Raw genomic sequence first — 17,238 nt, 5'->3', positions numbered from 1 at the left:
GGCTCCCTGACTTGGAAGACTGAGCAAACAAAGCTTCTCAACAAGATCAAAATGCTGGAACTTGAGGCAAAGGGACAACAAACTTTGAATCTAGATTTATTAACTAAAAATGAGTCCTTGCAGGGTGAGCTAAAGTCCACTTAAGAAAAATTTGCCAAGTTTGAGATCAGCTCAGGAGCAGTGTCCAAATTGTTTGGGTTAAGAAAAGCTCCTCATGATACCTTTGGCTTAGGCTACTCTGGGGAGAGTTCCAAGAGCACAAAATTTGTGAGAATCAAAACCAATTGCAAAGAAGGGTGAATCCGTCACAGCTATGTTCAAAGAAGTCGACACTGTACTGAAGGACAAGATGGATGAACAGCCCAAACGTGCTCAACAGGTAATGGTTGACCAAGGAACAGCAACTGGTCAAAACATGTATTTGAATTCTAAAATCTTTGTTCCTATTTGCCATTACTGTGGTAAGTTAGAACATATTAGACTTAATGTAATGAGAGAGTTTTAAAAGCACAACCTGCTCGAGAAAAGTGTACTGTGGAATCTCTATAGAGTGAACTTAAAGAACAGAAGGAACTCATCATTAAATTAACTGAACTGTTTTCAAAGAATAATCTGCCCACTGATAAAAGAAAATTAATCTGGACTAAAAAGGACACTAATAAGTGTATTTTAGCTTGTTCTGATATTATTGATGCTACCTGTCTCTTGTTGTGTGTATGTATAGATAAAGCTTCATCTTACATTGAAGCCACTTGCCTGGTAGCACTCACACTTATAGTACGTTGATAGTGGTTGTTCCAGACACTGGAGACAAAGCTTGGTTTTCTTCGTTCGAGGATGAATGCACAACTGGTTCGAGAACTTTTGGTGATGGAAGGAAAGCAAGTATCCTTGCACGAGGCACTGTGAATACTCCAGGTACACCCACTAGTACAAAAATTGAATCAGACGACGACTAAAAACCGTCGTTTGATATGGAGGCAAACCGTCGTATATCGAGGAGCCGTCTGATGAAGGTCGATTATAGAGAACCGTGGTATGAAGGGCTCGGCAGCATGTCGACAGCATGCTGGCAGCTTGTCGACAACATTAGTTATTGTGTGATTGTTATTCAGACAACGGGCATAAGATGTAGCTGTTGTGTGATTGCGATTTAGATGTCGCTTTATTTTATAACCGTTGTGTGAGTTTTATTCAGACGACATTTTTTTATTTTATAGCCATTGTGACTATTGTATACATTCGATAGTTCTCTTAACAAAAAGTGTGTGTGAAGGCATGTATTTGTGCTTTGAGACGACACATGGACCTTTTACCATTGTGCTATAACATGTTGGACAATACTTTTCATTTATTCTTGTTTTCTAATTGTTACAAAAGTTCTAAACAATCAAATTAACTCAAAATCCGACCATATATAAAATGTATTCAGTACATTGATATCAAAAACAGAATATTTCCGTAATATCCATACATAAAAACACTATACGCATTTGTTCCTTCCATGCATCAAAACCAGGTCTCGTTTATCTAACTCTCATCTTCCTTCCATTTTTGCTGCTTGAAATCAATGGTAATCTGCAAGGTAAGGCCTAGAATCCCATTTGTTGACTAGGAGGCATCTCTTTGCAACCCCTTGTTGACATCAGCAACTTATTTATAATACATATTCACCATACTTAAAACCGAAGCTTGCAGAGGAGTACATACATCAGCTACTTATCTTGCATGAGTCCAAGTAACTACCAAGTCTATTTAATTAAAGAAACCGAGTATTAATGTGTATTACACTATTTTATTATGCCACTATGATGTTACGGAAACACAGATTGTGTAATGAAGATATTGAGATAATTACCTATAATTAAGCTCATTTGTTATCATACCAAGAGACAACCTTCACAAAGTTGTCATTCAAAGTAATTCCAGCCATGGCATCGAAAATGCTCAACCTACAACATAACATAAGGTGCACTTACTGAGAAACAGCTCATGCATTTGCCATGAAAAAGGTCGAAAAGAAAGGCATACAAACTTACCATAGCAAGAAAAAAATCCCAATTCAATCGTAATCACACACACACAGAATTACCTAGTCTAGTACTCAGATAGCAAAAGTATCACAAGCCTCTCAAGATGCTAGACCAAATTACTACACCCCTACTATTATATATATATATATATATATATATAAATATATATATTTATATATATATGCGTTGAACCATGAAATAAACTGAATGGTCAATCACATCTACAAAAACTTGCGATTAGATTAATTAATTATGAATGTAACAGCTTTATGTGTATAAAATGCAGATAATGTGCAAGTTTCTTGCATTGGAGTAAAAACAAAATTTATCAATTCCTAAACTAGTTTGATTTGCATAGGTTCCTGATTAAAGACAGAATCTGAATTTCATAAAAACTATCACACCTGATTTTAAAAAACAACTCTCAGGAACTTAGACTTCACATTGAATGCAGGAAGCTTTTTCTTGGAACATCAGCATTGCTTTCAGACTATTAATATATCTTGCTTGCTTGCTTTCAAACTATTAATATTTCTCTGACCTGTACACAACAACCTTCCATAGGATTAGAGTCTGGCTCTAGTTTCCTCAACTTGTCTCATTTCCACTAGTTAAGAAATACCAAGTTAATTCAATATATATTATGAATCCAGGAAATCATTGGCTTGCATAATCACTTGAGGGATTTTAATAAAATTCAGAAGGAGCCCACGAATCGTAGGCATAACAAAAAAGGAAAAAAAAATGACTGTAAATTCCTAATCAGATGAGATGAAAGAATGCATACTTACGTCGATATCCCCACTATATCCTTTAAAGCACCTGCTCCAATTTGCAAACCTATATACTACATGGCCATACCAGAATTTCTTAAGCCTACTACCCATTGAATTTCTTGGCCATTCTTGGAAAGCAACTCCCACCAGAGTACTCCCCACGCCACATAAAAGTTCTGGCAGTGAAGGGGATGGTCTTGCAAGTTCCACTAGTGTAACCTGGAATAAGTGGAAAAACCAATCAAATAACTTTTTTACAGAAACATATTGACAAGTACATGTAAAAAACACAAGAAGATCATAACACACAAGAAATTATGAAGGTAACTTGCTGCATTAACTCATTATTATCTCTAGCATATGCTAAGCCACTGTAATAAGATTTTTGTCACCAACCTCTCTGTCTTGTGGTATATTTGCCTTGAGCTTTGCTATCGCAACAGCTCGAGAAAGTCCACCAATAGCATCGACTAAACCCCTTGAAGTTGTATATTTACCTGCCCAAACTCTCCCTTGTGCAACTTCCTCCATTTTATCTACCTGGCAACATAACAAAAGGGATATATTTAAATTCCAGGTAGAACAGAGTGAAAAGAAAGTGACTAAAACTAGAATGAAGATTCAATCGGAACATACAGTCATTGATCTGGCCGGAAAAAGCTGCCTTGTCCTGAAATTGCTTATACGAATTCTGTGCAGGCTTAGCAAAGAGTTCATCAGCTTCCTCTGGTTTGAATTAGGAAGGAAAAAGAGAATTAATAATTCTATCTCTTTGCAAGATTACAAAAGAGATCACACAAAGCAGAGTATACAGCAAGACAATGTACTTAAAGGGTTATTGTTTAGCTACAAGAACCTCTGCAAATTCCCCCTTGATATGATTTCCTTGTTGAAGCCAATCTTCTCATATAGTTTTCCCAGGTTAAATGCTTCCTGTATATCATCACATCAAGAGGAAAAAAAATCTTTCAAGAACAACCACTCCCCTGATGACTTTCACATCAACTTTCAACTGAACAACATAATCATATTAGATTAGCCAAATACCAAATCTCAAAGCACCTCTTGTAGAAGAAATTATGTCCAGCCAGTTCCCATATATGTTATCGAGCAATGCTGTCAACATCTCACAATTTTCTTCGGACATGGTCATATGCGCAAGTTGCTCACCAAAACTTTCATATTTTCCAATTCTTTTCACTTGTGGCTCAACTCCAGTTTTCTCAAGAACACCTGGAAAAAAAAATCTCATGCAAACCTCAGTTAGTAAGTGATTTCAGTCATCAGTATCCAAACAAAACCTTAACATTCATGTTTCAAAAGTTAATATATAAATGGGGAGAAGAATACCAGAGAAACTAATCTCTTACAAACGATGCTTGAACACTGGTGGAACTTGCAAGACCCTCCCCTTCACTGCCATAATTTCTTGGCCATACCTGGAAAGCAACTCAAGGCTTTCATCGGAGACCACCATTCTCTTGAGCCTACTACCCATTGAATTTCTTGACAGAATCACAACTAAAAACCCAAATTAACTTCAATGTTCCAAAAATAGACTGCAAACGTAAACCAAAAGGTAGAAAATACCAAACTAGCAGCAAGAAATCTAGTGCTAAGCAGAAGGAGCAGCTAAAATTTCTATCGAATACCATCGAAACCTTCGTAGTTACCTTCCTAGCCCCAATTTTGACATTTTTTTTCCTTCAATCCCAAATCCACATCTCCAATGTTTGAATCCAATACTGAAACCACAAAATTCAAATCCCAGTTACCACAGCTGAATTCATAATAAAATAACTTACCAAAAAGTCACCTAAACCTGAATAGCAATCAAAATCCTGAAGCCTCTCGAAAATCGACGCAAATCCTAACCCTAATTAATCCAACTCAGATTTTGAAACCCTGGAAGTCTGACATCTTCTCTCTCCGATTCAACTCTAGGTTTGCTTTCAAAATTGGTAAGCCTTGAACCCTCTGTTCTTGCTTTCAAAGTTATAACCACCGACGAAAGCAATAACCACCATCGCCGAAAGATCCTAGAGGCTACCCAGTAGGTTTTCTTCCCTTCGCTATTTCCCAGATCGAATAACCTAGCTGGGGGAAGAGATGGTTTCGGTCGGGGTTTGTCGAAGAGAAAGAGCTTTGGTTGGGGTTTGTCGAAGGAGAAAGAGGGTTTGGGAGAGTGAGGTTTTGGTTTTGGGGAGACGCTGTTGAGAGAGTGAGGAGCTTTGCGTTTTGGTTTTGAGTCTCCGTCAAGAGAGGGTGAGGCGCTGTCGAGAGAGTGGGGAGGGGCTTTGGGTTTTTTATTATGTTTTTGCTTAAGTGTAGGGTTTCAAGCCCGGCCTATGTCAATTTCGACAAGTCCTATCAATTTGGACAAGGACTCACACAACGGAATTTTATAAAAATGTGATCTGAATGCAGCCATTTTAATTTGGAGTTTGTCTCCTATCAATTTGACTTCTCTCTTAGGGGAGTTGGAAAAAAATGGTGATGGAAAATCTCCCTCCTTTCTGTCAAACATATTAGTCAGACCACAGTTTTATTATTTCTCATTGTATGATCAATACATGTTGGGGGAAAATTTGGAGTTTGAGATGGGGTTCAGCACCACTTACATGGTGGGAAACTTGGCGCTCAATTTTTTTTTGTGTCACACAACGGTTTTGTCCTTAAAGGCCTTCTGAACTAAGTTATAAGTCCAAATTAGAAGACAGATTTTGTAAAAACGACGTCTGAAAAAATAAAAATCAATCAGACGACGGAAAACTATAATGCGTCGTGTGAGAGGCGTCATCTGATTTAATTTTTGTAGTAGTGACCTAATCTCAAGAATGTGCTATATGTGGAAGGTTTAACCACAAATTTGATTAGTGTCAGCCATTTGGCTGATGACTATGAGGATGTGTGGTTTAATAAACAAAGGTGCTTGGTGCTGAATCACAAAGGAGAAGGTATAATGGGAGAAAAGAGATCTTTTGACAATTGTTATCATATTCAAGCTGATAAATCTCTTAGCATGTAGTCATGTCTATCAGTAAGCTCCACATAAGAGATTTTTGAACTATGGCACAAGAGACTAAGCCATGTGAACTATCAAGACTCATTAAAATTTTCCTCTAAGTAGTGTGTTAGATGCTTGCCTGTTCTAAATGGCAAGACTGACAAGATTTGTGGTGACTGCAAAATCGGAAAGCAAACCAAGGCACCTCATAAGGTGGTGAACTCTGCTACAACCACACGAGTCTTGGAACTGCTTCATATGAATCTCATGGGACCAGCTCAATCCGAGAGTATTGGAGGTAAGAGTGATATGCTAGTAGTAGTGGATAATTTATCTAGATTTACTTGGGTCAACTTCTTAAGAGGTAAGACTGAAGCTTTTGAATCTTTTAAGAACTTGAGTCAAAGGATGTTAGTTGAAAGTCTTCTAATACTAGCATAGTGAGGGTAAGATCAGATAATGGTACTGAATTTAAAAATACTGCCTTCGTTAACTATTTTAATGAGCTTGGTGTGTCACATGAGTTCTCTGCCCCAATCACTCCTCAACAAAATGGAATTGTGGAAAGGAAAAATAGGATACTATTGGATATGGCTAGAGTAATGCTTCATGCTGCTAAACTCAGCATAAACTTTTGGGCTGAAGCTATAAGTATTGCCTGCTATACCATCAACAGAGTCTTCTTAAGACCAGGAACTGATAAGACGGCTTATGAACTATGGAACGGTAAGAAACCTAACATTGAACACTTTCATGTCTTTGGAAGTCCTTGCTACATCTTGAGAGATAGAGAGCATCTTGGCAAGTTTGATACGAGAAGTGATGATGGTGTATTTCTCGGATACTCTATGAACAGCAGAGCCTACCGAGTCTACAACAAAAGAACTAGAGTTGTTATGGAATCCATAAATGTTTCTATCGATGAACAGTTTGCCAAACAGGAGAATCCTTTGCAGATATACCATCAACCTCCACCTCAACCACATCCCCCTTAAGTGAATCCATTGAGGTTGAGGAGGAGGAGGAGGAGATGACTGACAGTATTTTTGAACCAGCTCCAACAATGAGGAGAGGTTTCAAACAGGTACAAAAAGATCATTCTAGTTAAGATATCAATGGGAGTGTCACAGATGGTCTAAAGACTAGGAAGCAAGCTGTTGCATTGGTAAGTCAAGACACGGTAAGCCAAGAGAAGATACTGCTTTGTTTTGTCACTGAAAATCAAATGAATATGAATGTTATATCCCAGTTTGGTTTTGTGTCCTTAGTTGAACCAAAAAATGTTAAAGAGGCTTTATTAGATGATCACTGGTCACTGGATCAGTGCTATGCAGGAAGAATTGAATCAATTTACTAGGAATGATGTGTGGTATTTAGTACCTATACCTAGAGATTGTAATGTCATAGGAACCAAGTGGATTTTCAGGAATAAGAGTGATAAGAAAGGGAATGTAACTAGAAACAAAGCTAGGTTGCACTACTACAATAACATGATTTAAGGACATGGGAAATGAGTCCTCTATTACATTTAAGGACACCCAAAAAATGTGTTCTCTATTCGGGTGTCATTATAAGTCACATACAAGGACACTGAAAAAGTGTCCTCTTTTCCTTACAAGGACACTTAAACTGTGTCCTTAAAGAACAAAGTAATGTCCCCTTTCAAAAAAAAAAAGAACAAAGTAATGTGTCCTCGTATCTAATAGAGGACACATAAAATGTGTTCTCACATCAATAGAAATGTGTCCTCTTTTCCCTATTATGACACATAAACTGTGTCCTCAAAGGTGCAAAATAAGTGTCCTTGTATCCTATAGAGGACAATAAAACGTGTTCTCATATCAATAGAAATGTATCCTCTTTCCCCTACTAGTCAAAACAAAATGAAAGTGTCATCCTTTTCTTGTAACGACTCATAATCTGTGTCCTTAAAAGTTGAAAACTATCGGAAAAAAATTATCCAAAGCATCTGAAAACCACCAAAAGGACTATATTACTCACTACAATACATTAATATACATACAAAATAAGTCTAAAGTGACTACAAAATGAACTAGGAAAAATAACTTGATGAATACTCTACTAATCGTCTGATTGGATATCAACCATGAATAACTGCAGCACTGCATTAACTCCACTGATATCTCCTTGCCAAATAATATCCTAAATAAACAACCCAGAAAACATACAATTAGATAACTGCTAGAATGTGTTATGTAGCTAGCAGCAGTATACTATTATCAAAGGAATTCTTGGCCAAGCCAAAATTTGACAGCTTTGCATTGTAGTTCTGAATGATACAAAAGGAATTCTCGGAAGAGCCAACGTGGAAGTCAGACGATCCCCTGAATCCTTTGAGTAATTTAAAATAACAACATCAGTAGATTCATACCGAATCAAGCAGGATATTAGACAACTTGAAGTCTCGATATATCACCCTTGTTTCAGCACTATGCAAAAAGGCCAGCCCCTTTGCAGCACCAAGGGTAACTTTCATCCGGAGGGTCTAAGAAAGAGGTTGAAAATAAGAACCTCCTGGTACAACAGTTTAAAATTGTTAATAACATTACATAATGAAAGCCATTTTGCTTCAAAGGTATCCAGAGATATCTCTAAAAAAACTTATCCTGAACAAATGATTTTCCAGGCTGCCTCGAGGCAAGAATTCATATACCAAAAGGCGCTGCTCATCTTCCAAGCAATAGCCAATTAGTTTCACAAGATTAGGATGATAAAACTGTCCCAAATAATTCACTTCTGCCTATCAAACACAAACGAACACACATTATATGTCAATCATGAACTGAAGAGTAATTACAGTTTATATGAAAATGCTAAACTTAGAATTGCTAGAAGCAAATGCCAAAATGAAAGTACCATCCTAGAAAACTTGTTGAAAATGATGATACCTTGCTGCCTGTACTGCCATCAGTACTAACAAACTTTGAACCTGCACAAGTATATGCATAATTAAAGAAAAAGCCACAAACACATGTCTCAAAAATAGCCACAAGTTATCTTTAGGACATAAGCTTATATCTAGGAATGTTGAAGAAGAAATGAAGGCAATGTTCGTTACCTGGATCTTCATGAAGCATATTATACACTACTGGGTCAACCTGCAAGTCAAATTAAGCAAGAATGTTCAAAGGTAGACAGATACAATGTCAATTCATATCATTAATAATAGAATCATAATTACCTCTCTTAGAAGAGCCCTCATAATAGTTAGGGTAGTCATATGCAAAACATAATTACTTCCACACTTCTCAAACACAGCTCTAACAAAATTACATTCACCGAAAGTTTCTATGCATCACACAATTGCCTTATAAAAGAGAAGCAGGAGCCTTCACATGACTCCTCTTCATCCACAACATGGATAAGAAATCACATTATCACTTTTTCATCTATATTTGTGAGTTGAGAAAGGGGGTTTTGGAGAAATTTTGAAATCATTCAATATGATCTTTATTAATCAAAAGTTAAAGGGCATACATTTACACATTGTAAAAAAAGTGGAACTTTGTGAGCACAAACTCAATAGACACATTCAATAGTGTAAAAAAGAAGAAGTGTAAATTCAATGTTTCAGCAATCAAAAGGCTTCTGGCAACCACAACTGAAAATTTTTGTATCTGTAACACCTATTGCAATCACATGCCGCAGGACTAGTTTTATTTTATTTAAAAGTTAAGAGCATCCTGTAGTTGCTAGAAGTACTGTAAATCACCCTCCTCTAGAGTATAAACATTAGATATCTAAATCGAGAGAAAGAAACTAAAGATCAATAGAAGAAAATCAAAAGGAAATAAAACTATTGAGCTAAATAGGAATTGCATATAATGTGACTGGTTACCACCCCTACCGGGTATTATGGAAAGCATATGAATTACCAATCAGCCGGTAGTTTGGTATTTTTGTTGAATGTAACAACTAGCATTGCATACCTAACCTTTCAACAACTTATGCATGATAATAGATACAGACAATGGAACATGTATGCTCGTATGCTTACCTGGGCAGTCAAAAACTAAGTAGTCATCATCCAGGTAATCCTCCAATCCCTCTGCAAGCCAATCATCCAGATTATCTTCAAGGTGTCTAGTTATTGAGATTAAAGCCATTCACCTTAGAAATCAAAAGTTTTTTAAAGAGAAGAGAACACCAGGACAAGTGACATATTTACCAATTGATTTTTTTCACGTCTGCAATTCCTTTATAAATGGCAATTAGTATAAAACCATTAGAAAAAAAAGCAAAGAAAAAATGTAAAAAAGAAAAAAAGAAATTCCATGCAGTACATAAGTCTACCATTGGGACCCTGTCCAAGTTCCTCCATAACATCATCCAAGTTAGTTAGCTCCCTGATATCTACAAGAGGAAAAAGAAAACAAAAATAATCTTAAGTACTCTGATTCCTCAATGATACTAGATAAGAGTGAGAGCTGATAACCAAATCAACTACTTACCTAAAGCCACAGGGTAGTCAAAATGCTCTGCAGCAGGATCTAAGTTAACAATAATAGAGAAACAAGATGAGGCTATCTTTCCCTTGTAGGAATTTTTACATTAAAATATGATTTATGGAGCTAGGATACACACTTTCCAACAAAAGCTGGCTCCCTCTCCTGCTGCGATCTCTGTCATCTGCACAATGCACATAACAATTAGAAAGCATGAAGAAATAACATCACATCCTCATAGAATTGAACTGACACCAAACCTTGACTAAAGGGTTGAGATCAAAATCCATGACTTCAACAAAAATAAAAAAGGTAAGGGAAAGATATCATACAACTATATTTATCCTTTGATGAAAAATGCCTCCTCTCATGGTCTTCCAACTCCTCCTGGAGGTTCCTTTTCTGCAGTTCTTCCTAAGTGTCCTTTCCGTCCTTTCTGTTTGTACAAACCATCAAAAAGAAAGGTTCAAAACTCAGCATCCAAGGACAACTTACTTGCACAAAAGTTAACAAATGAACTGAAACAAAGATGACATTTCAGACAGAATATCACAATCTTCAAAAAAGAAAGAAGAATAAACATATGCAGCGTTGTATATAGTTAAGCAAACATGGCTTTCAAAATTGTATGCAGTGCCTCAAAATTTACAATGATATGCAACAATGCTGATAAAAACAACAGAAACTAACTTGGGTTTTAGAGTTGTATGGGATGGGCCAAAAATCCGAGTACCACCTTATTCATTACCACCTTTCGCAGGAGCCCACGTGGGTCGAGCTGCAGTCACCATGTCTTCTGACTATCTGTTTAGATACCTGTCAATCAATCCATAAACATACAATCAAAAATCCATACAATTCCCATAAATCCTCTTAAGAGGTTACTTATTCACAACAGTTAATATAAACTTGAGAATAAAAATATATAATCTTCATCGTCTTTTATGATTTTATGAGCAAACAATACACATTTTATCTACATTTACATAAAAATAAACCATACAGACAATACATGAATTCGAGAGTATTGAAAATGAAGTCTATTTACAACTCTGAGGTACTTAGTTCTGCGATATAAGAACCATAAATCAATTTGACTTCTTGTTCTTGGTAATTTCAATGGACCCGACAGCTCCTGGTCATGAAGTTGTGATTTCTAAGCCAAACATAACAAAAAACCCGCTCTGATCCAGTTTCTGATCCAACCCATTACATTACTTTAACCGATCTAAAGCTAGTACAGATTTCTACTGACATTCCCCAATTACGCACATAGTTAGCACAAGCTAAAATCACATATATATTATATATACACAGCTAATAAGCAAGCGAAATTTGACTACTTTACACACTAAGCGAATGAGCTGATAGTGTAGCTTACCCAAATACCCAATACAACTTTGAAAAATTCAACAAAAAAAAAAGAAACGAAATTTAGGAGGGAAGAGAAATATGATACCATATCAAATCGATGTTATACAAGCCCAACACACGTTTTCTCCTCAACACAATTCCCAGAAGTCACCGAGTCCCGGCTAGGACTAACAGAAATAACACACCGCTCTTGGAATCAACGACGGAGGCCGGAGTGTCGTTAAGGGACAGCGAGCCCTAAAGCGGCAGCGAACGATTGGTGAAGAAGAAGTTGAGTGCATTCTGGAGAAATAGGTGTCTTGGGATCATGGGGCTAGTGTGCGAGACGATAGCGGCTCTGCAGCCTTCGTCACCTCCTTCTCCAACAACTCCTTCCCAAATCCCTATATTGAATTTACAGCCACACACAAAAAAAAATTTTGAATCACTGGAATTGAAGGGAAGGACTGGAAAAACCTATAGATCAACAGGTGTTAAAATCAATGAGAGAGAGAGAGAGAGAGAGAGATGAGACTATCAGCTCCGATAAATTTCCCAAATCTTCTGTTTTGGAAAAAGCACAATGAAAAAGCCATAGACAGACCAAAAGGAGAGAAAATTACCCATTCGTGGTGAGTGGATTTTTTTTGCTTAGAGCGAAAGAATCTTAGCTCCACAATTTGGTTTGTTCAATGACGAAGAGAAGGCAGATGGAATAAAGAAAGAAGGACAGGGAGAGGGAAAGGAGGCCGGGAGTGTGAAAAGTTTAACTTTTGGCCCAAAAAAAGGGCGCCTTTGTGTGGGGAAGTTTACTTTTGGCCAAAAAAGGGCTTCTGTTGCCCTGTTTTTTTCCCGCTCGTCCTTAAAAGGTTTTGAGGACACTTCAATTAAAAGATGTCCTTGTAGGGTGTGCTTATAGGTAATATTTGTAGTAGTGTTTGACAGGGTCCGCCCCGGATTCCACCCTGGAATCCGAAGTGGCCCCGCGGGACCCACCTTTAAAGAAGGTTTACTAAAAATTTTGGCATAACCTCCCTTAAAAATGGGTAACCCAAAACCTGTAGAATTTCAACTTCACTTCTAACAACCCTCCCAAAAACTCCTGGAGCCACCCTGCTCCCAAAACCGCACAACTTCACAATTTAGAGTACCAAATTATCCAAATAACTCAAATTACAACCAAGTCATAGGTTACAATATTAGTACAAACTACTCAAGGTTATCAGAGCAATCTACAACCAAAAGAAATAACGATACACAAAGTAGGTTAGCAAGTAACCTACGAGGGATAGATGACAGCGGTGGTGCTAAGCCTCAACTCCTAAAGCCAAACAGCTACACTGCGAACTGGGCATTTGAAACCGAAGGGCCCAGGGGAAAGTACAAGAAAAACGTTAGCGTGAGTGGACAAAAATAAACAATTTCAAATAAAAGGGATTTTATACTTTCCCACATTTATTTCTCTAAAAACTTCCGATGCATGCAATGATTAATGACAAATAAACAAGAGGAGTTCCACTCATGAAAACCGACTAGCCCCGCTAGTCACATACGATTTAAAAGAAAAAGTTGGAACTCCGATACTTACGGAAAATAAGACCAGCCCCGCTGGTTAAACAAAAATCGAGCTAGCCCCGCTAGCTAAGTAGTAAAGTGAGTAGGGGAAGGCGATAGCCATACGAGTGAGCCTCCCAGGCTTGAGTGATAGCCTCCCAGGCTAAAAATACTCCCATGACTCCAGTAATATACCCTTACGCCACTAAGTGTAGCGATAGGATACCGGGCTACAGAATTACTGTCACTAAGACAGTAACCTGCGCCACAAAGGCGGAGGGCTACGGTCATCCCATCACCGCGCCACAAAGGCGGAAAAATCAATGCTAGCAATTGAATTCGAAAACCATATAAATCCATAAAACTTCCCCAATTCTCGTAATTGAATTTCCAACGACGTGTCCCACACGCCAACATAATCTCATCTTCAAAACAAATAGGATATAAATAAGTATAAAGATTAACTTCCTCGTATTTCATAGAAATCTCAAATTGCCGAATATAAGTATAATATAAATAGTATAAATCCGGAAATCACATCGGAGATAAATAAATAAAGGAAAAAAAATAGGCATAAACCAATGGCGTGACCCCGCACGCCATAAAACCTTCAAATAAATTAATTAACCAAAACCGTTTCCAAAAATAACCGTATGCACAAGAAGGTAAATGGATAAATAAAATAATCAACTCGGAAGCAAATAAATATATATGCATGCATCAATCTTTAAAAATAAAAGTCCACTCACGATATACGGCTAACGTGGTATCCAAGCGTAAGGATCCTCGTCGAGCGATAGGTCGGTATCACGTCCTGTACACAATTATAATCCGTAAACAACAATTTGATAACTATTTACGATAATCAATAATTAATCTCAAAACCCAATCTCAACTTCTCCAATCCTCTTCCACACCCAATCAAACTTCACCAATCCTTACCAAACTTCACCATTAATATCCATCCGTCGATTAATGTATTCCATATCGGAACAAGGGAAATCCGAAGGTCGGATTCCCACAATTCAACAACCGAAACTCCCAAACTTCGGAAATTCATAATCCATGTCAAACTTCTCCCAAACTTAACCAAAATCACATAATTAACCTCCACAACAATTATACAATTTAAAGGGCTAAAACTGAAATTAAAACACTGCCCACACACGCCTCCACGCGCCGCCACAGTGGCAGCGCGTGGGCCCCACGCGCTGGCGGCCACTACTTCCGATGGCCACCATATTTTGACAGTAGCACTTACTCAACACACTGATCGATTCTCTCAACTACAACACAACCCAATTTTATCTCGAAGTGGTTGAATCAAGCCGGTGAAAATTTTCCAGAAAAGCTCAAGAACCCTAGAAATGGAAAATTGTCAATTCGATATCTACACTGCAAATTGGATTAAACTACCTTAGGGGAAATGATCACCATCAAAAACCGAACCTTCGATGCTAACCTGGTGGCCGGAGGTGGCCGGAATGGCCAGAAATCGGCGAAACCCCAAAACTGCAACCGGAGCAAACCTTGCTTCGATCCGAGCTTTTCCGGCCAAATCGTCGAAAACTAAGGGCACCAGCGTGACCAGGGGGAGGAGGCGACCCTGTGGTGGCCGGTTTTCTGCCGGGTGATGGCCGGACGGCGGCCAATCGAAGGCAAGAAGGATTTCCCGAAGAAGAAAGAGGGGAAAATCGAGGGAGAGGAGAGAGAAAGGTGGGTTTCCAGTTTTGGAAACCTACCACAGTAATTTTTCTAATATATATAATTTTCTTACCATGAACAGTAACTTTCTTAAATCACTCATAACTTTCGCACACGAACTCCGATTTTTACGTACCACATATGCACGCTCTCGGTTTAACGTCCTCTACAACTTTCATGAAGGAAATTTTCTCAAATTTTGACCCGAACAAAAGTCGACTTTTAGGGCCACTAAACGTACTGAAACGATAGTAAAAGTGAAAATAAAGGTCGTTTACCGTCCAAATGACTAGTAAACGGGTAATTGAGATACGGGACGTTACAGTGTTGGTTGCTTGGGGCTACTCACAGGTTGAGGGACTAGACTTTGATGAAACATTTTCTCCTATTGCAAGATTAGAATCTGTGAGATTACTGTTGTCTGTAGCTTGCCATCTCAAGTTCCAAATTGTTTCAATTGGATGTCAAAAGTGCTTTTCTAAACGGAATATTGCAGGAGGAAGTTTATGTGGAACAGCTGCAGGGATTCAAAGATCCACATAACCTGAATCATGTGTATAGACTTAAGAAGGCATTGTATGGACTGAAACAGGCTCCTCGAGCCTAGTATGAAAGATTATCTGCTCATCTTGTGAACAAAGGTTACTCTAGAGGGTCTGTTGATAAAACTTTATTTGTGAAACAATTAAGAAATGACATTATCATTGCACAAGTATATGTTGATGACATTGTTTTTGGCTCTACATCGAAGTTTCTTGTCAAAGAATTTTAGTCTGTCATGGAACATGAATTTGAGATAAGTATGTGTGGTGAACTAACCTTCTTTCTTGGACTACAAGCAAAATAGCTTGACACAGGCATGTTTCTCTCTCAAACAAAGTATGCAGAGAATCTAATCAAGAAATTTGGACTTGAGTCAAAGAAAGTGGTAAACAACCCCATGAGTACCACTACAAAATTGAGTGAAGACAAAGATGGCAAGTTGGTTGATCCTACTCTCTATCGCAGCATGATTATTGGCAGTTTGTTGTACCTCACTGCCAGTTGACTAGATATCTCATTTAGTGTTGGAGTCTGTGCACGGTTTCAAGCTAATCCCAAGGAGTCACATTTGGAAGCTGTCTCAAGAATCTTCCGATATGTCTCAGGTACTGTTTCTTGTGGCATTTTCTATACCTTTGATACTAATGTGGAAATTGCAGGTTACTCAGATGAGGACTGGGGGGGTAATCTAAAGGATAGAAAGAGTACATCAGGAGGTTGTTTCTTTGTTGGGAACAACCTAGTCGCCTGGCACAGCAAGAAGCAAAATTGTATCTCTCTCTCAACTGTTGAAGCTGAATATGTGGCAGTTGGCAGTTGCTGTACACAAATGTTGTGGATGAAACAAATGCTCATGGACTATGGTATATCCCAAGGTAAGTTGTCTATCTTCTGTGACAATACTAGTGCCATAAATATCACCAAGAATCATGTTCAACAATCTAGGACAAAGTACATTGATCTTAGATATCATTTCATTAGAGATTTGGTTAAGCAGAATATTCTTGAATTAAGCTTTGTGCCCACTGACAGTCAGTTAGCTAATCTTTTCACTAAACCGTTAGACACTGCTAGGTTTGAATTGTTGAGGAATGCCATTGGAAAATTCTCTAAGTTTTAGGGTAGCATGGTATTTGTCTAACTTTCAATGAGAAAATTGTGAACTTAGTGTACTTTGAACATTGCCATTAGAGGTTGCACATATTTTTGGTGTTATATTTCATATTGCCATGTCCTATTCTGGACAATGATTGTGCACTCTTGTTTAGTTTCTTAATCAGTTAAACTCATTATGCACTCTCACTCATAACTATAAGTGGAGGCATGCTATTTGTTTAATTGTGCTGAGAACATAGGTGAAGGGTGTGAACTGACTCAATGCCAAAAGAACTTCAATCAGGCTGGATGAAAATTGACATCCCTCCTCTCAAAGTAATCAGGTCTTGGTTGTGGTGAACTTTCCAAGGTTTGTAAGAAACGAGAATGATGATCAGTATACCTTCTCTTAAAGTAATCAGGTCCTGGTTGTGGTGAACTTTCCAGGGTTTGTAAGAAACGAGATGGTCAAGTACTTAAAGGAGTTACACCTTGAAAATATGAGCAGCAACTCGAGGCACATTTCGTTGAGCATCCTTGTTACGTTTAGCACCCTAAGATCATTTGATCTAGGAGTTGTTGAAGTGTTTCTCGCTACATGAGAGTACTTGCTGTTACAGTTGATACAGTGAAAAAGTTAAAAATAAAAAAAAAATGGCTCTGATGCTTTTATAAGAGTAATGTGTCCTGCCTCTCTTAGGAGACAT

At 37.9% G+C, this 17,238-nt stretch overlaps 2 protein-coding genes and 1 long non-coding RNA gene across 4 annotated transcripts; all 3 read right to left on the bottom strand.

Annotated features, from left to right (window-relative positions):
• Positions 1 to 1,870: 1,870 nt before the first annotated feature.
• On the bottom strand, positions 1,871 to 4,307 carry LOC112194637 (serine protease SPPA, chloroplastic). Its single transcript, XM_024334852.1, has 6 exons — positions 4,184 to 4,307; positions 3,872 to 4,042; positions 3,446 to 3,535; positions 3,206 to 3,345; positions 2,895 to 3,028; positions 1,871 to 1,952 (listed from the first exon to the last, which is right to left on the bottom strand). The coding sequence occupies exons 1-6, from the start codon at positions 4,305 to 4,307 to the stop codon at positions 1,871 to 1,873; spliced, it is 741 nt and encodes a 246-aa protein (XP_024190620.1).
• Positions 4,308 to 7,898: 3,591 nt separating this feature from the next.
• Positions 7,899 to 9,943, bottom strand: LOC112194636 (receptor-like serine/threonine-protein kinase NCRK). The gene is made up of 7 exons (XM_024334850.1): positions 9,835 to 9,943; positions 9,019 to 9,125; positions 8,896 to 8,935; positions 8,726 to 8,766; positions 8,491 to 8,577; positions 8,209 to 8,322; positions 7,899 to 7,979 (listed from the first exon to the last, which is right to left on the bottom strand). The coding sequence occupies exons 1-7, from the start codon at positions 9,941 to 9,943 to the stop codon at positions 7,899 to 7,901; spliced, it is 579 nt and encodes a 192-aa protein (XP_024190618.1).
• A 195-nt stretch (positions 9,944 to 10,138) lies between these two features.
• On the bottom strand, positions 10,139 to 12,326 carry LOC112192123. Of its 2 annotated transcripts, none has more exons than XR_005808153.1 (7): positions 12,259 to 12,326; positions 11,742 to 12,039; positions 10,973 to 11,098; positions 10,615 to 10,718; positions 10,422 to 10,466; positions 10,289 to 10,327; positions 10,139 to 10,190 (listed from the first exon to the last, which is right to left on the bottom strand). It is a non-coding gene; the product is annotated as an uncharacterized LOC112192123 (long non-coding RNA). The 2 variants fall into 2 exon arrangements; XR_005808152.1 differs by having other exon boundaries at positions 11,019 to 11,098.
• Positions 12,327 to 17,238: the final 4,912 nt, after the last annotated feature.

The sequence above is a fragment of the Rosa chinensis genome, chromosome 3 (assembly GCF_002994745.2).
Source record: "Rosa chinensis cultivar Old Blush chromosome 3, RchiOBHm-V2, whole genome shotgun sequence".
In the NCBI taxonomy this organism is placed as follows: domain Eukaryota; kingdom Viridiplantae; phylum Streptophyta; class Magnoliopsida; order Rosales; family Rosaceae; genus Rosa; species Rosa chinensis.
The sequence above is the reverse complement of the archived record's forward strand: the minus strand, read 5'-3'. Positions and strand labels throughout refer to the sequence as shown.

What these genes read in the sequence shown, in the direction of transcription:
- LOC112194637 (XM_024334852.1), bottom strand. Translation starts at nt 4,307, where the DNA reads ATGGGTAGTAGGCTCAAGAGAATGGTGGTCTCCGATGAAAGCCTTGAG. An exon ending in CATAATTTCTTCTACAAGAG is followed by an intron (nt 3,536 to 3,871) that starts GTGCTTTGAGAT and finishes AATTCAAACCAG; the next exon opens with AGGAAGCTGATGAACTCTTT. An exon ending in TTCCGGCCAGATCAATGACT is followed by an intron (nt 3,346 to 3,445) that starts GTATGTTCCGAT and finishes GTTGCCAGGTAG; the next exon opens with ATAAAATGGAGGAAGTTGCA.
- LOC112194636 (XM_024334850.1), bottom strand. Translation starts at nt 9,943, where the DNA reads ATGGCTTTAATCTCAATAACTAGACACCTTGAAGATAATCTGGATGAT. An exon ending in ATGGCAGTACAGGCAGCAAG is followed by an intron (nt 8,578 to 8,725) that starts GTATCATCATTT and finishes TGTGTTTGATAG; the next exon opens with GCAGAAGTGAATTATTTGGG. An exon ending in CTAATATCCTGCTTGATTCG is followed by an intron (nt 7,980 to 8,208) that starts GTATGAATCTAC and finishes TTGTTTATTTAG; the next exon opens with GATATTATTTGGCAAGGAGA.